The sequence below is a fragment of the Sinocyclocheilus grahami genome, unplaced genomic scaffold (genome assembly GCF_001515645.1).
Source record: "Sinocyclocheilus grahami isolate Dianchi unplaced genomic scaffold, SAMN03320097.WGS_v1.1 scaffold1.1, whole genome shotgun sequence".
In the NCBI taxonomy this organism is placed as follows: domain Eukaryota; kingdom Metazoa; phylum Chordata; class Actinopteri; order Cypriniformes; family Cyprinidae; genus Sinocyclocheilus; species Sinocyclocheilus grahami.
The window spans coordinates 3,538,171-3,565,043 of NW_015505180.1; the positions used below are offsets into that span (position 1 = coordinate 3,538,171).

Genomic DNA, 26,873 nt, shown 5'->3' on the forward strand with positions numbered 1-26,873 from the left:
ACAATGTGATTTTCTGGATTTTTTCCCCTCATTTTGTCTCTCATAGTTGAGGTATACCTATGATGAAAATTACAGGCCTCTCTCATCTTTTTAAGTGGGAGAACTTGCACAATTGGTGGCTGACTAAATACTTTTTTCCCCCACTGTATATAAAATGAAAATATATACATATCAATGAGTACTAAATGCAGTAGTCCAATTTAAAGGGATTAATTTACCCCACATTATAAAACGGATAGTTCCGGTCCTTGATTCTGATTGGCTGAGCCACGTTCGAAGCTGTTGTAAATTACTCTACAAACATTGTAAACATGCATTGTTTGGTGGAAGAATAATGTTTTTATTAATATCATTACACTTTATTTGCTCTGTTTTATTTTGTGAAACCTTACTACGTACATGGAATAACCGTTTTATAAAAGCAATAAATTCCGTTGTAGCCGTGGTTTACAGTGAACAGCTAAGAGGTTTTAACAACGCACCTTAGCTGTTATAAATTCACTGTAAACCACAGCTTTTTGGGGCTTATTGCTTTATTTGCATAAGTATATGTTTTTTGCGGGGGGGGGTTACTTGCTGTCAACAAGTACTCATATCAATTGTGTGTCATGCTTTCCAAAATTTGTGTCAGTTAATGTTTTTTGTTGTTGTTTTCTTATTAAATTTGTGTCTTGGTTAAAGTATTTTTTTTAAGTATTAGAGTCTGCTTGTTAGCTTAGCAAAATGCTATTGACAAGCTTCACTCAAATCAATTGTGCACCATGTTTTCCAACATTTGTGTGTCGGTTAAAGTAATTTTGTGCTTATTAGAGTCTGTTTGTTAGCTTAGCAACATGCTAACGTTGAAATTAATTGCAAGCTGCATTAAATTCTTTATGCTCATTATGAATTATTATTATTGCAACTGTAATTGCACTGTAAATACATCTGATCGGAATGCTACTTTAGATGCAGCTTCTGTGCCACTTCTGTAGTCTATAAATGGATTTTGTTGATACATTTGGCTGGTAACACTTACTGTCTACAGTGTCTTATTCTAAATGAATTTATTAACTGTAAGAATTTTGACACAAAAGAGCTACTACTTACCCATGAATTACTTACCTGTGCTATTTATCTGAGTTCAGACTGCTGTGTTGGAGATGTGTGAAAGAGTCAGAACCCAGCATGAGTACACTGTTAGGCTTGACAGACTGATTGATTTATATAAATATACTTATATATTTATTCACAGTTAAGAATACTGGCTTTTGCACTTTCTACATGTGTTTACATAATAAAGCTCAGCTTAAAAAAGTAAAAATGCCCTGGAAATCAATTTAAAGTGTTAGTTCACCCAAAAATAAAAATTAGGCTGCGTTTTACTCACCCCCAAGTCATCCTAGGTGTATATGACTTTCTTCTTTCAGACGAATCCAGTCGGAGTTATATAAAAAATTGTCTTTGATCTATCAAGCTCTATCATTGCAGTCAGCGGGTGTTGCATTGCTTCAGTCCCAAAGAAGAGAAATAAAAATGGATGGGCGCTTTTTGTTTAACTTCTTTTGGACGGAAGCAATGCAACACCTGCTGACTGCAATGATAGAGCTTGAAAGATCAAAGACAATTTTTAATACAACTCCGACTGGATTCATCTGAAAGAAGAAAGTCATATACACCTAGGATGCCTCGGGGGTGAGTAAAACACAGCCTAATTTTCATTTTTGGGTGAACTAACCCACAGAAAACGTTTGACGTCTGTCATTGCCAACAAAGGGTATATTATAACAAAGTATTGAGATGAAATTTTGTTATTGACCAAATACTTGTTTTCCACCATAATTTGCAAATAAATTCTTTAAAAATCCTACAATGTGATTTTCTGGATTTTTTTTCTCATTTTGTCTCTCATAGTTGAGGTATACCTATGATGAAAATTACAGGCCTCTCTCATCTTTTTAAGTGGGAGAACTTGCACAATTGGTGGCTGACTAAATACTTTTTTCCCCCACTGTATATAAAATGAAAATATATACATATCAATGAGTACTAAATGCAGTAGTCCAATTTAAAGGGATTAATTTACCCCACATTATAAAACGGATAGTTCCGGTCCTTGATTCTGATTGGCTGAGCCACGTTCGAAGCTGTTGTAAATTACTCTACAAACATTGTAAACATGCATTGTTTGGTGGAAGAATAATGTTTTTATTAATATCATTACACTTTATTTGCTCTGTTTTATTTTGTGAAACCTTACTACGTACATGGAATAACCGTTTTATAAAAGCAATAAATTCCGTTGTAGCCGTGGTTTACAGTGAACAGCTAAGAGGTTTTAACAACGCACCTTAGCTGTTATAAATTCACTGTAAACCACAGCTTTTTGGGGCTTATTGCTTTATTTGCATAAGTATATGTTTTTTGCGGGGGGGTTACTTGCTGTCAACAAGTACTCATATCAATTGTGTGTCATGCTTTCCAAAATTTGTGTCAGTTAATGTTTTTTGTTGTTGTTTTCTTATTAAATTTGTGTCTTGGTTAAAGTATTTTTTTTAAGTATTAGAGTCTGCTTGTTAGCTTAGCAAAATGCTATTGACAAGCTTCACTCAAATCAATTGTGCACCATGTTTTCCAACATTTGTGTGTCGGTTAAAGTAATTTTGTGCTTATTAGAGTCTGTTTGTTAGCTTAGCAACATGCTAACGTTGAAATTAATTGCAAGCTGCATTAAATGTTTTATAAAAGCAATAAATTCCGTTGTAGCCGTGGTTTACAGTGAACAGCTAAGGGGTTTTAACAACGCACCTTAGCTGTTATAAATTCACTGTAAACCACAGCTTTTTGGGGCTTATTGCCTTATTTGCATAAGTATATGGTTTTTGCGGGGGGGGGTTACTTGCTGTCAACAAGTACTCATATCAATTGTGTGTCATGCTTTCCAAAATTTGTGTCAGTTAATGTTTTTTGTTGTTGTTTTCTTATTAAATTTGTGTCTTGGTTAAAGTATTTTTTTTAAGTATTAGAGTCTGCTTGTTAGCTTAGCAAAATGCTATTGACAAGCTTCACTCAAATCAATTGTGCACCATGTTTTCCAACATTTGTGTGTCGGTTAAAGTAATTTTGTGCTTATTAGAGTCTGTTTGTTAGCTTAGCAACATGCTAACGTTGAAATTAATTGCAAGCTGCATTAAATTCTTTATGCTCATTATGAATTATTATTATTGCAACTGTAATTGCACTGTAAATACATCTGATCGGAATGCTACTTTAGATGCAGCTTCTGTGCCACTTCTGTAGTCCATAAATGGATTTTGTTGATACATTTGGCTGGTAACACTTACTGTCTACAGTGTCTTATTCTAAATGAATTTATTAACTGTAAGAATTTTGACACAAAAGAGCTACTACTTACCCATGAATTACTTACCTGTGCTATTTATCTGAGTTCAGACTGCTGTGTTGGAGATGTGTGAAAGAGTCAGAACCCAGCATGAGTACACTGTTAGGCTTGACAGACTGATTGATTTATATAAATATACTTATATATTTATTCACAGTTAAGAATACTGGCTTTTGCACTTTCTACATGTGTTTACATAATAAAGCTCAGCTTAAAAAAGTAAAAATGCCCTGGAAATCAATTTAAAGTGTTAGTTCACCCAAAAATAAAAATTAGGCTGCGTTTTACTCACCCCCAAGTCATCCTAGGTGTATATGACTTTCTTCTTTCAGACGAATCCAGTCGGAGTTATATAAAAAATTGTCTTTGATCTATCAAGCTCTATCATTGCAGTCAGCGGGTGTTGCATTGCTTCAGTCCCAAAGAAGTGAAATAAAAATGGATGGGCGCTTTTTGTTTAACTTCTTTTGGACGGAAGCAATGCAACACCTGCTGACTGCAATGATAGAGCTTGAAAGATCAAAGACAATTTTTAATACAACTCCGACTGGATTCATCTGAAAGAAGAAAGTCATATACACCTAGGATGCCTCGGGGGTGAGTAAAACACAGCCTAATTTTCATTTTTGGGTGAACTAACCCATTAAGGTGGCAAACATCACAATAACTATTGTTTAAGTTATGAGTTTTGGGAGTCAGATAATTATCGCTATAAAGATAACTTCTTTTCAGTATTGCACACCCCTACATTACTGTCCCCCACAAGTCTGCTTTCAGTGAACAAAGCCTGTGTGAGATTAATGAAATCCTGAAGTCACTGTGAATCCTCTCACGTGGCTTCCTCGCTGTGCCCAGTGGGGCTGATTTCCCATCATCCTCCAGAGAGTATAATAGCAGCCCAGTCTGTTTCTCTTGGACGTACGCGTGTTAGCTCTACAGTTTGCATATATTCTGCGCTGAATGCTTAACATTTTCATAACTGAGATCAAGTGCCTGTGGCTTGCTTTCTGCTACCACTAAAACATTTAACAGAGAATGAGTTATCCATACTCACACAGAGTATGAAAAAAGAGGGAGAGCCTGAGAAGCAGGGATCAATCCTAACTGTAATAAAACTAGATTTTAAAATTTTTAAAGAAGATGTAAGTTGAGTTTTGCTATATGCAAACTCACTGCATCAATTCAAAAGTCTTGTGACTGGTTTGTTAAGGTGTTCTGGATTGTTTCAAAACCCTAACTCAAAGTATTAGCAAAAGTAGCTTTAGTGAGTGCTAATAAAGTAACATATCTGCAATAATAATGACTTTTTTGGCATTGTATGTGTTCTTGACTTGGAAACACACTGTAGGAATGTGGAATTCTTATAAAGACTCTAAAGAGCACACCTGAATGCTCAGGGGTCTCGTAATCCGGCCTCACAGATAACATTTAGGGATAAAACCATGCAGGGCTGGTGTAAAATAAGCATACTGACCTTTGACCTTTAACTTTAAGTCATATGACCCTATAAGGGCATTGTTTATGGCACTTAACCTTGTGAATGTTCCTCAGGCTGGAAAATATCCTTTTGCTGTTTAGATACTCATAAATGTCTTTGTTCTGCAAGAATCAGTTAAAATGTATAAATAACCTGAGATGAACCAATATAGGATCCTGTACCCTACGCACACAGACACTGTGCAGAAGAAAGGAGGCATGGCTTGACCGCCTGCATGGAGATTTCCAGGACAGAAAACGGTTTCATTTATATTCATATGTATATATTTGCATGCAATTGTATATGTGGTAAATAATGGCGTGAAACAGCAAGTGATTAGCTAATGTGAAAAATATTAAACACAGCAGCCCTCTTGTGGAGCCTGTATGTGTGTAAATGAGACTTTATATTTGCCGGTTTGCAGACACCTTGTGTCCACACCAAAGTTTTTGTCCTATTAAGGGTTAACGAAATAGAGGGAAGAGAGAGAAAAGGTGATGGTGAGAGAGATCAGGGACTGTAAGTGCAAGTACATATGTAAGTGTGTCCTTATATATATAAGTGTGGGTGTGAGTGTATAGAGGTCCGTCTGGCTCCCATGGTCCTCTCTTCGATTCTGTTACTATTTCTTGCTCGGTTGCCACCTCCCCCTTTCTCTCTCCTCCCTCTTTTCTGCCTGTCTCTCTCTCCTTCTCCGCTCCCCTGACTCAAGCGCCACCTCACTTCGGTTGCAGTAATAGCAGAGTCCCTCAGCTTTGAACGCTTGACCAGTCTCCCTTTAACCTTACGGGTCAGGCTACATGTTTGTAAAAATCAATCTTTTATATGAATTAAGGAGCAGACTATGTGTGATTTATATCCAAGTACACATATCTTTTGCTTTTCGAGTGATCAGATCACTTTAAATATGAAATCACAGATAAATTTAACAGTCAAGTTTTATCCAAATCAATTGATCAGAAAGTAAACTTTTTACTTGTTAATTAAATAAAAACATGGTCTGATAGTAACATTGCCATTTTTAGATGTTTTTCAAAGTGACTTAAAAATGAGGACAACCCCAAGCAATTTATCATCCAAAGATATTAACTTAGTGCAGAAGTGTAAGTGCGGAAAAATAGAAAAGATAATTGTAAGTTGGAAGCTCATTCCACCACAAAATAACAGAAACAGTCATCAAACCAAGCATTTGTACTCATTCAGGTATCCCAGACTCCCCATTTCCATGTGACCCATGTCCTCTAGAGGAAACAGGTCCTCCACCAGATAATAAAACATTAGGTATATAATTACACACTTCCAGCAGCTATTGTTTATTTTCTAAACAAAAGCTTCTTTAATTACACTGTTTAGATTCTCATAAATGTCTTTGTTCTGCAAGAATCAGTTAAAATGTATAAATAACCTGAGATGAACCAATATAGGATCCTGTACCCTACGCACACAGACACTGTGCAGAAGAAAGGAGGCATGGCTTGACCGCCTGCATGGAGATTTCCAGGACAGAAAACGGTTTCATTTATATTCATATGTATATATTTGCATGCAATTGTATATGTGGTAAATAATGGCGTGAAACAGCAAGTGATTAGCTAATGTGAAAAATATTAAACACAGCAGCCCTCTTGTGGAGCCTGTATGTGTGTAAATGAGACTTTATATTTGCCGGTTTGCAGACACCTTGTGTCCACACCAAAGTTTTTGTCCTATTAAGGGTTAACGAAATAGAGGGAAGAGAGAGAAAAGGTGATGGTGAGAGAGATCAGGGACTGTAAGTGCAAGTACATATGTAAGTGTGTCCTTATATATATAAGTGTGGGTGTGAGTGTATAGAGGTCCGTCTGGCTCCCATGGTCCTCTCTTCGATTCTGTTACTATTTCTTGCTCGGTTGCCACCTCCCCCTTTCTCTCTCCTCCCTCTTTTCTGCCTGTCTCTCTCTCCTTCTCCGCTCCCCTGACTCAAGCGCCACCTCACTTCGGTTGCAGTAATAGCAGAGTCCCTCAGCTTTGAACGCTTGACCAGTCTCCCTTTAACCTTACGGGTCAGGCTACATGTTTGTAAAAATCAATCTTTTATATGAATTAAGGAGCAGACTATGTGTGATTTATATCCAAGTACACATATATTTTGCTTTTCGAGTGATCAGATCACTTTAAATATGAAATCACAGATAAATTTAACAGTCAAGTTTTATCCAGATCAATTGATCAGAAAGTAAACTTTTTACTTGTTAATTAAATAAAAACATGGTCTGATAGTAACATTGCCATTTTTAGATGTTTTTCAAAGTGACTTAAAAATGAGGACAACCCCAAGCAATTTATCATCCAAAGATATTAACTTAGTGCAGAAGTGTAAGTGCGGAAAAATAGAAAAGATAATTGTAAGTTGGAAGCTCATTCCACCACAAAATAACAGAAACAGTCATCAAACCAAGCATTTGTACTCATTCAGGTATCCCAGACTCCCCATTTCCATGTGACCCATGTCCTCTAGAGGACACAGGTCCTCCAGACCAGTGTTGACCTGATTTTCTGTTTATTGACCTGGACAGACACTTTGTCTCTATCCATTTATTCCTTTTGCTTTTTTTCAGGGTGGGGTTTCATTTCCTGGCTTTGTGTTTGCAGACATTCTTCAATGGTAACTAAGTTCAGGCCTTCTGTTCATTAAACGCCACAGGCTAGACTGAATCCTAATGAAATCACAGATGTTAGCATTAGCATTAGATGAGCAGGCAGGCTTTTGCGGTTACGCTGCTGTTCACAATTTTCCGCATTGCCTTTACTTTTATTTTTACTGTGCTGAACTGTCAACTATCTACTTCAAGCAACTACATTTTTACCTCAAGCAACACAACAATCTGTGACCTTCCCTAGTTCATGAGATGTCTGCAATCTAAGGCCAGCACCCAATATTTATATTGCTGTTTGTTCCTATGCCTAATTGTTTGTTTCTACACTTCTTTTAGCACACATAATGCCAGAACTGGCACAATCGTGCACTCATGCATTAGGGATTGTCAGATCCAACACTGTATTTCAACCATTCAAAAGGCTATCTGGAGATATGGAGAGAGAGTAATAATGTTTGCGAATGTTCCTGGAAAGAAGTGTAGGGGAAAGTGGGCTAAAAAGTGCCAAGGGTATATTGTGCCACCTTGATCTACTACATAGAGCACATTTTTGTTCACAATATATATTAAAAATAAATAAATCAAATCTACTGCTGCCTGTGAAGCACATGCACACGTGAAAAGTATACATAGCAGGTGAAAAGGGTTTTATGTCAAAGCAGATTTATCCAGACTTATATATCATACAGTATCTATCATAAAATATATGTTTCTGAATTGCCAGTATATAAAACCATCTGAATTATTTCACTAAGATTGTTTATTAAATTAAGCATTTTACATTATTAGTAGTATTAATATAAAAAAATACTTCAAGTAAAGTGTAACCAATACATATTATGGAAATCAAGTAATCCAGGCCTCAGACACTAAAATCCTTTTATGTTTAGGCTTTTAATAAAATTAGTTTAGCATCACCAGGAAGGAAGGAATGGGGAAAGGGGCATCAGGAATGGGTCATGACCAAGGCCGAACTCAAAATCTGTGTCCCCATGAGCACAACTGCTCTTTATGTATCAGGAGCAATGCACTACACACAGCTCGAACTTCAAAATTTTATTTTGTAAGGTTTGTAGATCAGGGCCAGGATACATTTTCTGTCCTATATGACATGTTTACAGTCTACGAAGTTTCCTTATCACTAACTGCAAATTTCAGACGTCTGTCCTATACTATACTGAAAGTTCACCAATTTTTTCCCCCATCATTTTACCAGATGCTGCTGGCTCCGTTAAAGGTCTTCAGTCCAGACAAGAAAGAAAACCCAAGCTGAAACTAAATTCAGATTCCACTTCTACCCATATGTTGACCATTTAAAGGGATTCCCAATTGCTTCAGTTTAGTAAAATTGCACCACCTGAAAGCCTCTGAGGCAACGGAAGGCCAACGTGTCCAGGTGGCCCAGATCTATCATGTTATATTCCAGGTGAACCCTGACTAGGCAGCTGAGAGGAGACTCGTTACCTCGACCCCAACAAAAAGCATCACGTGGAATTATACGGATCTGGTTGTGCGAAAATGTTGCAGAGTGGAGCCATAATGGGAGCTGCCGTGGGACCTGTTGCAATGCGTTGTGACTCATGTCTACCTGATGCAGAAGAGGAAGAACCCGAAAGGCACCAAGGGCCACTCTAGTGATCTTGTTTCTTGCTAGGCCTAGGTGCTCCAACTGAGGCATTGAGATAAAAGCATCCTTTTCGATGCTAGAGATGAAGTTTCCCTCCAAGTTAAGGGTCTTTATGCTGCGGGGTAAATGGAGAGGAACCTGCTTCAGTAAGTTGCCCTCTAGATTTAAACTCTCAAGACGACTGGCATTTAATAGTGCTGCTTTCCCAAGCCCTTTATAGGTCAATCTGTTCGAACTTAGATCCAGCACCTGCAGCTCCGCCTCACCCCAGAACATGTCGCCTTGTAGGTGTTGAATGCTGTTGCCTCGGAGATAGAGTTCTCGAAGACTGAGGGGAAGCTGCAGGGGAACAGAGGCAAGCTGGTTGTAGGATAGGGTAAGTGTCCGAAGTTTGCCCAAAGGTAGAAGAACTCCCGGAGGGATAGTGGATGATTTGTTCCCCAGGCTGTTGTTGCTCAGGCTAAGGATCAGCAGGTTTGGGCAGCGTCTGAAGGCTGCATCAGACATCACACTAACCTGGTTCCCATCCAACCGTAGCTCCTCAAGAGTAATGGGCAGGTCAGTGTGGATGCTTCGATGTAGGTTCCGCTCCATGTAAAGTTTTTTAAGGCTCTTGATCCCTTCAAAGGCACCCTCGATCGTCTGATCTGTTAAATGGTTGTTGCTTAACACCAGGAACTCCATGGAGTCATACTCGGAGAGCAACTTCAGTTGAATGCTATCGATGTGGTTGTTCATTAAGAGAATGTAACGGGAGTTGTAAGGAATTCCGTAAGGTATTTTGCCCAGGTCTTTGTCGGGACACTGCACAACCCTGGAAAAGAAGAGATCATATCAAATTACAGCATATAAATTACCCATTTTCCAGTGTTATACTCAGTAGCATCAGGACAGTTCTTAAGCATGTTGGTTTAAGATTTAGGCCCAATCCCAATTCTACCCCTTAGCCCTTCCCCTTTCCCCTCTGTTTCGCGCGTTCACGTGAAGGGGTAGTGGTGTCTCGATTCTCTTTTGGTTGGAGGGGTAGGGGTAAGGGGAAGGGCCAGATAGCCCTTCAAACGAAGATTTTTCGGAACCACACTTCAAACGAAGGGGTGTGAATTATATCAGCGTAAACCAGCTTCAGCGGCAACATGGCTGCCCCGAGCGAACAAAAAGACACATAAATGTAAGCATTTTTGGCATTAATAAAGATTTAAAAGAAAAATAATCATTTGTTTTATGTTACATTCAATCGTGAGTTCATATTTACGTCAAGTTTCCAAAATCGCTATAAAAAATCACTAAAGTTTGCTAACGTCATATTATTACAGACTGCACGATAGTGCCACAACATATTTTCATGTCTGATCAGGACGATAACCACCATAGACATTGAGGATGGCTAGTACCCCAAATAATTAGAAATCGCTTAACCCTTTTCTCAAATATTGCCAATTCGAGAGAGAGAGAGAGAGAGAGACAGAGAGAGAGAGATGAAAGTTGCGTGTATGCGCGTCTGTGCGTTTCACTTTTTAGAGTGAGTTTACTTCAAAAACATCCTCTCGTTGCTGGAAAATATTATGTAGCGATTCAGTATTTAAACTGTTATTAATGAAAGTCATGGGGCATAGTTGACAAGTTTCTTTGCTCCTGGATGTGTGAGCTGCACGATATCTGATGTGTGTGTGTGTGTGTGTGTGTGTGTGTGTGTGTGTGTGTGTGTGTGTGTGTGTGTCAGTAAGCAGCTCATTAATATAGAACGGTAATTAAAGGCTCTAATGCACACCAGCACACCAGTATAGGTGTGTGTATTGTAGGAGCTAGACGACGTATGATGACATGTGACGGTATAGTAGTGGTGTCCCAATTCTTAGGGGAATATTTTCACCCCTACCCCTTGACACTCTTTTTCAAGGGACAAGGAGAAGGGGTAGGCGGAGGGGCAGGGGAAGGGGAAGGGGTATAAAATAGAATTGGGATTGTGCCTAAGTAGGCACATACCTCCCATAGCAGGAACATTCTGAGGGACAGTAGTGATCTTCAAAATAGGGAAAATACAAAGGTGTTGTTTGCTTCAATTTTCTCTCTCGTTTTAACTTTTTCACTTTCTTTGCTTTTTTCGTAATTTTGGTCTTCTTTGCCTTTACTTTGAGGACCTTTTTGTTCTTTGCTTTCAGTGTCATATTGTCTTTAGGTTTGGCACCTGCTGCTTTATTTTTTGATTTGAACATGAAAGTACTGAGAGGGGCCTTTGCAGTGGGTCCTGCCCTTGCTGCCATTGCCGTGACATCAACACTCACTTCCTCTAGTGGGTGGAGTTTAGAGCTGTTCATCACATAGGGCTCCACTCTGAGATCATCATTCGTGCTGCTTTCATTTACTAGCAAGATGGCTCTGATTGTCTCAGCAGTTGAATTCGCAATGCGAAGTTTTGTGGTTATTACTGTTACTGTTTGTCCTAGTGAAGTGGAGGGAAACGAGGAAGGTACAGTAACTGATTTTGTATGCAAGTTCAGGACAGGATGGGAGGCGGTGGCCATGGTAAGAGGAGTGGTATTCTGATTGACAGTTGGAGGTGGATGTTCCTCACCCTCAATTTCTTGTGAATGGCTTGTATTCTGTGCAGAGTGGATGGGTCTGGTTGAGATTACATCTGACATGTCGTGTTCATCCAGATTCTGTCCTCACTGCTCTTCTTTTTCTACTACTTTTTTGTTTTTTACATCACTGTCTGTTTGCCCTCTTGTTTGTTCCACCCCTTCTGCTTTCTCCTCTTCAGTATTGGTAGCCTCCATCAAACGATCAAGTCTCTGCTCTGCCCAAAGCTCAACTTCTGCAGATACATTCCACATTTACACTTATAAGAGGTAATAAACCTTTGTGAACTTCATGAACACAAAATCTCCCTCATAAATAACTGATGATTCACTTGCTTTTAGGACATTTGTCAACTGTAATACCTAAGAACATTAAAAATACAATCTAAGTTACATGATTAAATGACTGCACTGTGAGTTAGGGACATTACAGACAAACTACATTTGTTCCATAATACAAATACATTTACACAATTTGTGTTTATTATTGCATCTGAAACATTCTGTACTTAACCTTAAAACAGACTTTAAAAATATTAAGTAAAGGCAATAATTTAATTTCAAAGAACACTTACTCGGTTGAAGCACAAAAGTGTGTACAGGCACAGCGAAAATCCAAAACAGCAGAATGAGGAGCTTCATTTTTGGCTAAAAAATAAGAAAACTATTTTCTAATTAACGTGAAAAGCAGATTGTTACATTTATTTGTCTGCCGTAAAAGTCTGTGGCGAGCAACCAAGCTCCCAGAGACTGAAATAAAACACTTATACTCATGATTTTCTAAATGTCTGACAACCACAATAAAAGGTGCCAGGAAGCATCTGAACCGGTTTCCATTTACAAGCCATAACTGATCGTGTGAGATTATTTTTATGAGATCGGCCCGCCAGGCACAGCTTACCTGGAGTGTGTTCAAGGTGAGTTCAAATGTATAAGTCCTTGTACTCTGCAGATATGGAAGACATGCTGGCTTCCTGTGTTGCATGGACTGTCTCTACACCACTGACTCCGTACACACATACAGAAACAAACAGATGCGCATACAGACTAACTGACTCATTTAAAGACTCTTCTTCTCCATAACGCAAATTCCACATACAAGCTCAGAAAAATAATACACTCTTGAGTAATAGCTCTCTTCAAAGACACTTATCATTATGGGAATTTTCTCACTCACACACTAGATCCAGAAAAATCTAACGGATCAATTCAGGGTAATGGCGATAGACATACTGGATAGAGAGGTCAAAGGTCAGGATTCACTTTTGGACTGACACTATTTGCTTTACTTCCACAAACACTGGTGCCGACCCACTGGCACCACAATGACAAGTGTTTCCCTAAAAGGGGTCTGTGGCCTTTGACCTTACAACAGGTCTGTATTTAGTCACAAAGAGCTGTGTGAGGTGAGACAAAATGTCTGGATGAAGAAAATTTTAGCTTTTTTCTAAATGGCATAACCAAATATTCAAGACTGAGAATTCAAATGTTCAAGAATCTGTCATTGTAAAAACCATTTTCTTCAATCACTATTCTGATTTCATTTTAATAGATGCAAAACCTTTTCTCAGAACTTGCTTCACTTTTCCGAGGCATTTTTGCAAACCACTGCCTATTTCTGACTGCAGATGCAGCTTTAACCAGAGTGTGAGAAAATAAAATTATGATTAATATAAGAAGTTACCAAACCGCAGGAGAGGAGTGTGTGAGCTGGCAGGGAAACAAAGACTTGAGCAGAGAGTTTCACTGTGTCTGCATAAAAACTTTATCAGGTCAGTACTGGTTTATTCTGACTCAGATTCATCTAGATTGTCTGAAAAATGTTTAATGTCTGAATTCAAAATTAGGAGTTTTCAAACTTTTGGGCTCTTTTTTGAGAAGTGAGATATTGGAAAAGTGTTTAAAGCTTTAATAACTGACCTTATTTTGCTATTGTACTAACCAAAAAGATATAATTAAAATATTATCTGAACAATATTAATTCAAATTAATGAATAAAATCAAGTTAATCTGTGTACAACTTCACGGTACAAATGGGCCATTTTCACATTTATCACATTGTTCCCTCTGACATTTTCCATGGACCCCTCCAGCACCCACTTAAAGCCCCCTGGAGCCCAGTTTGAAAAATCCTGCCATTAAGACAAGAATGTCTAACTAACTAACTAACTAAATATATTACCAACCATGTAGTCCCCTACAGCCTGACAAACATCTTTCACATTTGTCACTATACCTGAGTCTTGAAGTCTTGTTATTTTCTTCAGTGGAATTGTGTATCCAGTTAGGCCTGTCACTGGGCTCTCTCAAAGTAATATCAATCTGCAGCCTATTAGAAAGATCGAAGACACCATAACATCTTGTTGGTGATGTAACTTGTATAAATGATCCACATTCATTAAAATCTAATGCTCCATGTGGCCCTAAATGACTTGCATGGTCAGCAGTATGACGGAGTGAAAAACAGCTTGTGTCTTATGGATCAAAGACGGTTATTCCTTAATATTCCTTTGAGTTTCAGTAAAAAAACAGCAGTCTGCATGCAATTTTGAGGATTAAAATACATTATAAAATACATTTTTAAATATACAGTATATAGACATATATTAAGTAATTTAATAAATGTTATTTTAAAAATATTAGTATTGTATAATATATAAAAAAGAAAGCAATTTTTAGGTGTAGGTAATTTATTTATTTATGTATTTATTTTGGAGGAAGTTCTCACACTAAACCACCAGGGGACATTAGAGGACCATATAACTTTTCAACGTTCACCCAGATGGACCACTCAATTGTGTTATGTAATAATTTAAGTTAGAAGTGTATTTAGAAGCGGATTGTTTCTTGAACAAACTTTTCCAGCTACCTGTTTATAAAGTGCTACTGGCGTCAGCGCACATATATACAGAATACAATAGCACACTGAGAAATGTGATTCTTTATCTTTGGTGTCACTACTATCATACTAAGTCAGGGGGTCCTGAGCTCTAGATGGACAGAATGAAGGGAATAACTCAGACTTGAGAAAAGAAAAGATCATTTTAGTCTTACTATCTGCTGGGATGAGGAAAGAAACTGGAGCAGGCTGTCCCAGACAGACCACCTGATTGGAAAATGGCAACAGGGTGGAAAAAAGGTTATCATCTCATTACAACTATCTATATTAGGCCTGAATATGATATAATAAATCTGAACGCTGCATTTTCAGGCATTACACATTATTGCTCCTTATTTAAGATGGTGTCAATGGTAAACATCACATTTGTTGAAAGACACCAATGACACACTAGACTCAACACTAAACCTTTTGATAGCTCTCTTTTGTGCATGTGCTAAAGATGTAGTGACGCACACCTGGACAGGAGACAGCTGAACAGCCAGCTGCCCAATTACATTTGCTCAAAGACTGTAATTTCAACACTTATGAATGCAAATTAAAGATGACAGCATATACTTTAACCGAACAGTGATGAAGTCAGAGAGAAACCTAATTTTCCTATTCCAATTTAGGCCTGAATCAAAAGCAAATGTTTTAGCCTTAAATGGACTAATTGATTGTACTCTGTGTGTGAGTGTGTGCAGACTACATAAACACATATGCATCAATCCACTCGATAACCAAACCACCACTGCAAGGAAGTTTCCACTACAGCTTGCTATTAAATGTGTACCCAGAAGGTTAACCAATCAGTTAGACTCATGTAGGGGAATTCACTAAAGCCCAATGTATATTTAAGTTTTGACACAAACTCTCAGTGTATGCATACAGTCAAACACATAAGCCCAAAGTATACTTCAGTTTTGACAGGATGGTGTAGTATCAACGTACAGCCAGCTGCATAAGCAAATTATACTTCAGTTTTGATGCAAACTTTTAGTCTATGCATAAAGACAAACTCTTAAGTCTAAAGTATACTTTGATTTTGACGCAAACGCATAAACTCAATGTATAATTCGGTTTCGACACAAACGTGTAGCATGTGTACAGCCAAATGCACAAGCCCAAAGTTTACATCATTTCTGATGCAAATGCTTAGCCCCAAGTATAAATCCTTTTTAATGCGAACGCTCAGTGTATGCATATAGCCAAACGCATAAACCCAAAGTTCACGTCAGTTTTGATTCGAACGCTTAGCGTATGCATACAGCCAAACACATAAGCCCAGAGTTTAGCCAGTTTTGACACAAACACTTATCGTATGCATGCAGCCAAACGCATAAGCCCAAAGTTTACTTCATTTTTGACGCAAACACTTAGCATACAACCAAATGCTTAAAGCCCAAAGTATACTTGAGTTTTGACACAAACACTTAGCATATAGCCAAATGCATAAGCCAAAAGTTTACTTCAGTTTTGATACGCATACTTAGTGTATGTGTACAGCCAACATATAGTTCAGTTCTGATGCGAGCATTTAGCATTCACGTGCAGTCAAATGCAGTCCAACGTATGCTTCAGTTTTGACCAAACACTTAGCGTACACATACATCCAAACGCATAAGCCCAAAGCATACACTTTTGACATGAACACTAAGCATATGTACAGCCAAATGATTTAGCCCAACATATACTTTTTGGTACAAACAGTTTTGGCGCAAACATTCAGCAAACACATACAGCTGAATGCACAGTCTTTCAAAATAGGACTGCATGATTTGGGGAAAAAATTAAATTACGATTTTTCTGATTCAAGGTGCACGGATTTAGTGCAGTTAGTGCTTGGTTAAACCACACTGGGTGAATAAGATACAGGTTTTTGTGCTTAAAACATCATGAACAAATGTATCACAACTGTTTATTGAACATAAAGTGATGAACAAACAAAGTTTGAGGTCAGAAAGCCCATAAAGGCACCATGATTCCCATTCCAGATCCTGTCGACCTTGGGTGTATCAAAGCTTAGTGGTTTTGACCTTACACTGAGGAACACCTGGGTCTCTAAAAGAGCAATTTAACCACCAAGAACGTGCTTTCTGGTTTCGTGTACTGCCTGACTGGAATGTGGTATTATTTTCTATAGAAATAGTCAAGTTTCTGCTGAGACTAATGATGCTTATACTGAAAACAGAAAGGAAAACTGAGAAAGGAGAGCCAGAGTAAGAACACAATGACACTGACTGAGAATAGGATATCTCCTCCCCTCAACCACAGAACCATCTGTCTGCTGGGGGTCAGGGGTTTGAAAGGTCATAGGTCGCAGACAGTGATCAATTTGTGTGTCACGCTCAACGAGCGAATGAACTTTATGCTTGCCTTATCTTTATACAAATAGAAAATCTTATACATTTTCCAGTCGTCTGTCACTTGTTTAATCACAGCTCACTGCTATTTCTGACTCGGTCTCACATCACTGAGCCGTTCACTAGAAAATATCTAAAGTAGCAGTTGGACAACCGATCTTGAGAAGCACTTCAATTTCTCCTTATTCCTGGATTTTCGGAAACCGACCACACGCTACCAGTCACACATGCACAAACATAGACTTTCAGGCACTTCGCTCGCCTAGAACATCCAAATATTTTCACGGATCCATCCCTCTTTCATGAGATCTATGAGGCCTGAAGCGCGGCCCCCGACAGGCCCCTGTTCTGTTATCTTAACCCTGCCTAGAATATCCCAGCTTATTCCTGACCTCTTCATGTTTTCTTTGGACATGTGGATCGCTCAACGTGTAGAGAGGAGCTGGAAGTCATTGGAAAGCATTGAGAGCAATAAAAAAAGAGGGGAGATGTGTTGAAAAGCAAAATAAGATAAATGAGTCGTGTTGTTGATGAAAGGGAAATTTATAACTTAACCCGTAACAATATTGAAACTGCAGGGTCAGAGAATGTTATATTTTTAAAATACTATATATATACAGTGTATATATATATATGTCCATCTATCATTTGGGAATACTTGTTCAACATTTAAAAACTTGCCTTGTTTTATTTCTTGTTTAGTGAAATTTATGCTTAAAACAATTGTGTGTGTGTGTGTGTGCACGTGCACGTTTTTGTGATTTAAGAGGACACAATTTGTATAATAACATGGGTATGACATAGGTATTACAACGAGAATGTGATTTATGAGGACATTTTGAGTGTCCCCATATTTCAAAAGGCTTATAAATAATTCAGAATGAGTTTATTTTGAAAATCTAAAAATGCAGAAAGTTTCCTGTAAGGAGTAGGTTTAGGTGTAGGGTTGGTGTAGGGCGATAGAAAATAGGGTTTGTACAGTATAAAAACCATTAAGCCTATGGAATGTCCCCACAATTCACAAAAACAAACCTGTGTGTGTGTGTGTGTGTGTGTGTTTTATATACTATTATATATTTTTACTATATTTTTTACGTATTTTATTTTCTTATATTTTACTGTATGCATTTTTGACTATCTTTAAAAATATATAGTGAAACAAGACTTTTTGCATTTTCAGGAGCTGCACAAACTGAAAGGATTCAGCTATACACTCTTAAAAATAAAGGTGCTTCAAAAGGTTCTTCAAGCGATGCCATAGAAGAACCATTTTTGGTTCCACAAAGAACCATTCAGTCAAATGTTCTTTAAAGAACCATCTCTTTCTTACCTTTTTGTAATCTGAAGATCCTTTTTTCACCACAAAGAACCTTTTGTGAAACAGAAAGGTTCTTCAGATGTTAAAGGTTCTTTATGGAACCATTTAGACAAAAAGGTTCTTCTATGGCATCGTGAAGCACCTTTATTTTTAAGAGTGTAGGTTTATGAAATATATCTAGCTTAAATTACCTTAAATCAAATCAAATCAAATCAGATGACCATTAAGGTCAGTTGAGTAAGTTTGCGTTGATGCATGCTCCACTTTAATATGTAAGAATGGGGCTGATGTAAAAGACAGATCAATCTATATAATGGAGCTCTCTATATCTGTTAGGATTATTAAAAGCACACAGACAGACAGATGCATATAGGCATCGTATTGATTTGTGCACATATGTAGGACGCTAGAGTCTAAGACACAGCTGGTGATCTTCTGATGATAATGCAAATTGCAAAGATAAAGAGAGGGAGACGGATTTCCTGAGTGCTGTTTAAAAGCCTGTCAAGTTAGACTGTGATTTTAAGTTTGGCTGTAACCAACTGCATGCATATTCAAATTACCATGTGTACAGAGTGTGTGCTTTTGGGTGTGTGTGTGTGTGTGTGTGTGTGTGCGTTTTTGTGACAAATGAGGACATAAATTTGTATAATGACAAAGGTATGACATAGGTATTACAAGGAGAAGGTGACTTTTCAGGACATTACCCCATGTCCCCACTTTTCAAAACGCTTATAAATCACACAGAATGGAGTGTATTGAAAATCTGAAATAGCACAAAGTTTCCTGTAAGGGGTAGGTTTAGGGGTAGGGTTGGTAAAGGGCAATAGAATATACGGTCTGTACAGTATAAAAACCATTACACCTGTGGGATGTCCCCACTTTTCACAAAAACAAACCTGTGTGTGTCTGTTTGTGTCTTACTTGGACTCAGCTGACAGCAATAACATATGCTTCATGATGCTTGTATCAATGCTGCATTTCCTGATCAGTCAAACACACGTGCAAACAATCCCAGAGTGCACTGATATAAATTAAAATATGCACTCAAAACAGATGTGATATTGTAAAGAACATAATTTTAACAGCAAACTAATTTGACTATTTCGCATTATATTTGATTTAAGAGCTACAGCTGAGGTTGTTGAAGCTTGTTTCCACCATGGGATAAAAACATTTTTTTTTAAAGATAATTGTATCAACTATTTTCATAATCAAGATATAAACTCGCAAATCTCACTTTTTTTTTTGCACAATTCTGAGATTATATCTTGTAGGTGTAATTCTTCCACCACAGAAAAAAATATATAAAATGGTAATTGTGACTCTTTAATCTCACAATTCTGTCTTATTTTTCTTAGCAAGTTTACAACGAGTTATAAAGTCACAATTATGAGTCAACATCTCACAATTCTGTTTTTTTTCCACAACGGTATGTACAAAAAAAAAAGTTTTTTGATCAGCTTAACAGACACACAGATCAAATTTGACACATTTACAATATTTTTTTTTCTAATTATAAATGGGTCATATTTTAGCTATAGCCTAAAGTTGTATATAATTTAGCATTATATCACCATAAAAGGGGTCAATGGTATCAAAAACTTTGAAAACCCAACCAGTTAACAATAATGTTATAAAATGTAAAACTTGTACAAAATCAAAAAAAAATTTCTACCCAGAAAAACACTTAACTGTGTTTTTTCTAGAGAACCAGGGTAAAGGGCCACCCATGAGCGCATTTGAGGAAAGACATGTGGCAGACTTCTAGAGACACTGCTGATTTGTCTCGTGGTGAGATCTAGGCTTAAACCGTGTGTATCAGCAGGGGGTCAGGTTGGCGAGACGTGCTATTATGTCATGACAGCTCTCATTGGCACACTTGTGTTTGTGTGCGTGTGTGTGTGTTGGGTGAGGGGAGTTTGGCTGTAGGGGGTCTGATAGGTGACGCCAAAGACGGCCAAGACTGCATGACAACAGACCTCTCATTGGCTGCACAGTGGCTCTTTTAACCAATCATGCAGTCCCTTGAGTAGGGGGGAAAAACTGATGCTTAACATTGTGTGAAAGTGCACTCTCTCAAACTGAGGAGAGACGCTGACAGAGAAAGAGAGAGAGGGTGAGAGTGAGAGAGGTTTCGAGTTGTTGTCGAGCTGAGTTTCCCAAAAGACGTCTTTCTTAAGGTGCTGTGATGTGTTTCACAAAAGTTGATATGCAAAAGTTCAGAGATCCCATTTGCATTTTAATAGAGCTTGAAATGCACATTTTCAAAAGCAAACAACCTTCAGGCTTCCACCCTTTAGATTTCCCTTCCCCAAGGATTATTTTAGAAGCTTTCCATGCAAACTTTGAAAACAATACATCTGGGTACGGCTTACAGGAGCATGTCTGCCGTAGACAGATGTTCATTTCATAAGCTTGTGTAAGTTTTCAGGTCAGGCTGAATAGACACTCTACAAGAGCAGATTAAACTGATTTCGGAGGGTTTGGAAAGATCAATGTTAACCCTTTCAGTGTCCAGAAAACCTCATAACTTGTATTTATCTGTGAACTAGGAACTTCACACCTTTTTATACCTTCCATTTCTGATATGACTGAACCAAAAGTAATATCAGGGTCAGTGTTTTAGGTATCTACCGGTATTAATTCATGCCGAATTACATTAATGTTGCAGTGCATACATATAATGAGATTTTCAAATAAAATGTCAGGTTGAACTGACATCCACAAGTTGATATCAACTGTCCCTGATATCATTCTGAAGAAAAGAGCCTCATTAAAAGAATGAAATTCTTAAAAAGTGATGTAAATTGACAATCATTTTTGATTATTTATTATAAAAATGTTAACAAATAGTTTTACTCATTATTAATAGTTTTAGTTGTCATTAACATTGTCAGTTGAATCAAAATCATGTATTGAAACCAACAGTCATGTGGTCCAAACTTTCAGATAATTTGACCTTTTTATGACTACACTGACTACTATATATACAGTATATATACCGTATATATACCGTATATATATATATATATATGTGTGTGTGTGTGTGTGTGTGTAAGGGAAATGTGATAGTACCTTTCCTTGATGGTTAAACCACATTAAATTTATTTCTTTATTGGAAATCATTTTTATGAGGTGATGAGGTCAGTATATAGAGCACAGTATTCAGCAAGCAAACAAAAGGCCTATTCACACACAACTTGAAATGTATTAAAGCCTGTACAGTTACCTATCTGAACCAAACTTATTCTATCAACCCATCAACTGCCTTTCACCCTGGATACAAACTATAAATAACTGTTAAATCTGACCTGTTGACAGAATTTCAATCTCAACACAGTCAAATTGGTTTTTCCCCTAACAAAGGCAGTTTTCTCCCCATCCTGAAGGGTGTTCTCTCTCAATCTAGATAAGTCACTGTGTTTCCATGTCAGCCTGTCTCGGATCAAACCAGTAGCTGACATGTTGATGATTAATGTTGTAGAGCCTTGACTTGTTTGCTTGCACCAATGGAAAATGTAGATATACATAAAAAAAGATGTGTCCAGATTATTATGTTAAGTGCTAGACTGTGGCTGTTGATGTTCTTGACTCATGCACAGAGATTTAAATGGGTGAATCATTTTGATCTGGTTCATTTACATGAACAATCCAAACAAACCAATTCACTAAAACAAATCATATATAAGATTGCTTTTACATTCTCGACAGTAAAGCTGCATGTGCAGCTACATTGAGTTGTTTGTTTACACACAGTTTTGACAGAAACTAAGGGGCCAGTCTGTTCTGCTCCAGGAAGCCCAGACAATCCACTTAAAATGAAGAGAGTGCAGGCTGTCCCTTCTCATCATATTGTGGTAAAGTGAAGACCAGACCCTCAAATCTCCTGTGAGCTGTGCCAGTTTGGGGGGAAATATAAAGCCAGTGTAATTTTGTAATGCACTGAATATATGTTTGTCTGTGTTTATGTACAGACACAGTAGTAATGTGATCTTTTGGATGGATTAAATCGGATTGTCTGGAAACCTTCTTCCTTCTGTCCTCTGACACACACACACGTACTTAAATGCTATTTAAATGGAGAATATCAGATATATCACTTATATATACATCATTTATATAGGATGTGGTGTGTATATAAATAATAGCTAATTTTAAAATATAAATATAAAAAAGAACAAATAATTTTAAATATACTTTCAATTCATACTGACTAATTCTAACTACCTAAACCGTGACCGTGAGTGTGTTGAGACCAAGGCAGGGCGAGTCAAGTCCAAGACCAAACCAGCATTCCTGAAATTCATCTGAAAGATCCACATTTACTGCCTGAAATAATCTAACATTTAATAAATAAATATGTTTAGAATAATAGGACAATTAATCAAATGAAATCAACAGAATTCATCTTTGCACTGCAGAAGCGGCAGAGGCTGCATCTGAATTGGCACAATTACAACTGCATACATATTGTTGAGATTAATGCTTTACAAATAAAGTTTTGAATATAGAAATAAGATGGAAAAATTAAATTAATATGAATATAAAACTAAAACTGCCAGTAGGCTGGGTGGCGGCAAATCAATTAATGAGTGAATCATAGAATCATTTATTTAACTGATTTGTTCAAAGCAGCTGATTTATTCAGTAATGAATCACCATTGAGTGTTGTTAGGAAACCTATGCTCAGAAATGCACAACAATTCTGTTATGGATTTGTTCGGAACTATTTTCATTGTTGAAATAGCAAAATAAATAAGAAAGAAAAATGTTTTATTGTGTCTATGTAATTCACTTAATATTGACTTGTTTGTTGAACGTTTGTATCAAATCAGTATCGTGTTTTCAATCATGCTCATATTCGTGAAAACAGCTCTCTTGCTCTTGTGATATTGCTTGATTTTATATGTTATAATATGAAAAAAAAGATCTCAAGCACTATTTTGTAAACATATCTTAAATTTTTTTGAGCATTTGTATTAATTTCGGTTACATTTTTTCATTCTGACTGGGCACAGCAGTATCAAAAGAAATAAAATTAGAAATAAGTTATTGATTGCAATTGAAGTAGGAAGTTTTACATCATCACATTAATGATGTTAACAAATAAATCAGACAATGCACCGACAAATTAGTGATATCATCACAGTTGTGGTCTTGAAATAAAATCTGTCTGAGACCGAGACAAGACCAAGACCTTCAAAAAACGGTCTTAAAAGACCAGTCTCAAGACCAAGACCGCTCTCAAGTACTACAACACTAGTTCTAACCATAAAACTATGAATATATAATTTTTATAATTATATATAAAATATATTTTTATAATTACATATAGTTCTATAAATGTATCTCTCTCTCTCTCTCTCTCTCTCTCTCTCTCTATATATATATATATATATATGTATGTATAAAGTAAACTATTATATATTTATTTATATATTTTTCACATGGAAAAAAGTTATAAGAAAATATTAACATGACTGCAAATGGGGTCTTATCAGATTTAGCTCAGAAACAACTTTGTCACCAAACTCTGCTGTTGTAGGGATTTTTATACTGAGGTAATATTCTGTTCCCTATTAAAAATATTTTTTTATCCCTACCACTAAACCTAACTCTCACACATAACTTTTGCTTCCCCTAGCCATTTATTAAGCCATTTTCCTTGTGTGGTCCCCACAGTGCAGGTGATATCAGGTTTTATTATATTTTTGTAGACATTAGGTCCCTGCAATTTAGACAAGACCAGACCCATACACAGTCTTTCTGTGGGTGCAAGAGCACGTTTTAGTGTGTAGGCATCATCCAAAGTTTACACACAACACATCATAACACACGCTTTCAACCAGATGTGATATTGCTCAACTAAAGAAATAAAACTACACAAACAAGCTTCTCCTACCTATTAATCTCCATACTGCACATTGTAAAGAAATGAATGTAGCTCATTAGATTAAAAGCATGTGTGTCTGTCGTTTGCATCTTTTTGAAATATTCTGCTTCCTTTATGTGGCTCTGGCCTCCCACATCCTTCATTAGCTCTTTTATCATCCAGCAACTTAAATAAAGTCCCAGCTAACACATCAAGCATGACATAATTCTTACATAAGGAAAGAATCAACACTAAAAGAAGCAGTCAAACACAGCTAGATTATTGATCATCCAACAAAATACACAGGCAAGTATCATAAAATACTTTCCAGAAAGTTTCCATGTCCTTAGTCTGTGTATCTCTCTCACTCACACTGACTTACACTTACCGGAAGAAATCACAAGCAGTTATTTTCCTGCTTACTGATTGTCATAGCCACTAACTTGAAACACTCATTACAGACCAATGCAGTCCTTTCTAATTCTGAAATACGGTTAGTTCAATGAGCAACACGTATTATGTAAGTGAAGGACTATGTGCGTTTTTGATTCACATTCTTAATGGAATACTGAAAAATCTCTAAAAATAGTATTTTTGAAAAACAGTCTTTTAAAAAATATTAAAAAAATATTATCATGTCAGAAATAAAACATAATTTTTGTATAAAACAACATTTTTGTGAATAAAATTGTCTCTTTGATCTGAAATTTAGCCTTACATCACTTGCTCAACAATGGATCCTCTACAGTGAATGGGTGCCGTCAGAATAAGAGTTCAAAGAGCAGAAAAAACATCACAATATTACACAAATAAGTCCATCAGTTAACATTATGTAGTTAATATCTGCATGTTTGTAAGATACAAATCCATCATTAAGGCGTTTTAACCGTCACTTCTGGCCAAAATGCAAGTTCATATTCCATAATTAATCCTATTGTCCTCTCCCATCAAAATCCACCAATATATTTGTTCAGAACTGTTTTGGACTGTTTTCGCAACTTGATGGAGACAGCAATCACTAGAAAAGCAATATTATGGATAGCGGAATTTTTTTAGCCAGAAGCAATGGTGTTAAGTTATAAACGTCTTAATGACGTCGTTTTTTGCTTCACAAGATGTTGATGAACTGGAGTCATGTTGTGGATTATTGTGATGTTTGTATCAGCTTTTTTGACTCTTATTCTAATGGCACCCATCTACTGCAGAGGATCAACTGGTGAGCAAGTAAGTAATGCACAATACATTTCCCCAAATCTGTTCTAACGAAGAAACAAACTCATCTACATCTAGGATGGCCTGAGGATGAGTACGTTTTCAGCAAGTTTTCAGTTTTGGGTGAAGCATTCCTTTACTGTCCATTTTTAATTAACCCAAGGAATGTTAGGAGAAACATCTGAAGCAGAGATATTTAAATGAAACACAACCAAGAAATCAGTCTCGTCTCCATTTTGTGCACTACAGAGCACACATGCGTATAAACAGCTTTCCATTATCATTGCACTCCTGTTTGCAGGCTTTCAAGCGATTATTCTCAGAGGTTACAGGCTCCACCGTTAGTTTAGTGTTTAGCAGTGGTCATCTACGGTCTTCTGTAATGAGACAAATTCAATTAGAACACAGATGGTGCTATGAGCCAGTGTGACATCAGTAATCTGCTGTGTGTCGGGCAACATGCTTTTAGAGGATTTTGGGGGGACGGATTTCTAATATATGTGGGTTGTGAAAGATAGACATAATACACACAGCAAAACATCACACAAACCTGCATCTCAACACCAGCTGGACTCACCATTATCAACTGACCTAAATACTCATCAAACAAATTTACAGAAAGATTATAAATATGCAAATGCATCTGATCACTGCATGAGTAACGAACAGCTAGAGGACTGAAAAGAGTCACTGATGTGAGTTTGTCACACCATTTTGATATAGGCTGACATTAGATATTTAAAGGATAGTTTATCTAAAAATAAAAACCTGTCATCATTACTCACCCTCATCATTCCAAACCATGACTTTCTTTCATCCGTGGGACACAAAAGGAGAAATATTGCAGATTAAATGCCTTGGTTACTTCGTGCTGTGAAAGTGGAGAGGGAACCGAGTTAACAAGTTCTAAAATGACACAAAATGCACCATTAGAACTGTATAAAACTAGTCCCTAAAACCTTTTCGCTATTTTAAGAGTCTTCTGAAGCAATATGATAGTTTTGTGAGCTGAATCGACCTACACTGACGTTTTAATTCACATATAATCTGGGTGTTATTTTAGATAGCAATTTGTCTTTTGAAAATCATATTTCCCATGTTAAAAAAACAGCATTCTTCCATCTTAGAAACATAATATTGATTTTAACTTTTTCTCTAGGGGCTGCATCTTAGATGCACTTCCACATATCTAAACTTGCCGCGTCACGATAGGTCTATGATGATTCATCACGGAACGTGCGCAAACACTCACGTTCCTCCTTTTAAACAGTTAAGGAGCTCAACTGAACCGTGCATAACAAAGATTCTTAAAAATTAATATTTTTAATTCGACATGCTGTATTGAAAAGTTTATGGCGGTTTAAGAAAGAAACAAAGCAACAAAAATAGCGGTGTGCCTTGAGATGCGCTTTCTCTGTGTTAGTCAGAGAGTCCTAACATGATGCCTTATTTTTTGATTTCCCTGTTTTTTTGTTTAATATCCATCTCTAGTTCACACTCTATTCAGCTTCATCTGCAACAAT

General features: G+C 37.0%; 1 protein-coding gene across 1 annotated transcript; it reads right to left on the reverse strand.

Moving 5' to 3' along the window:
• Positions 1-8,696: 8,696 nt before the first annotated feature.
• Positions 8,697-11,950, reverse strand: LOC107585840 (asporin-like). The gene is made up of 2 exons (XM_016273027.1): positions 11,106-11,950; positions 8,697-9,936 (listed from the first exon to the last, which is right to left on the reverse strand). Exons 1-2 carry the CDS (start codon positions 11,762-11,764, stop codon positions 8,835-8,837), a joined length of 1,761 nt encoding a protein of 586 aa, XP_016128513.1. The 5' UTR covers positions 11,765-11,950; the 3' UTR covers positions 8,697-8,834.
• Positions 11,951-26,873: the final 14,923 nt, after the last annotated feature.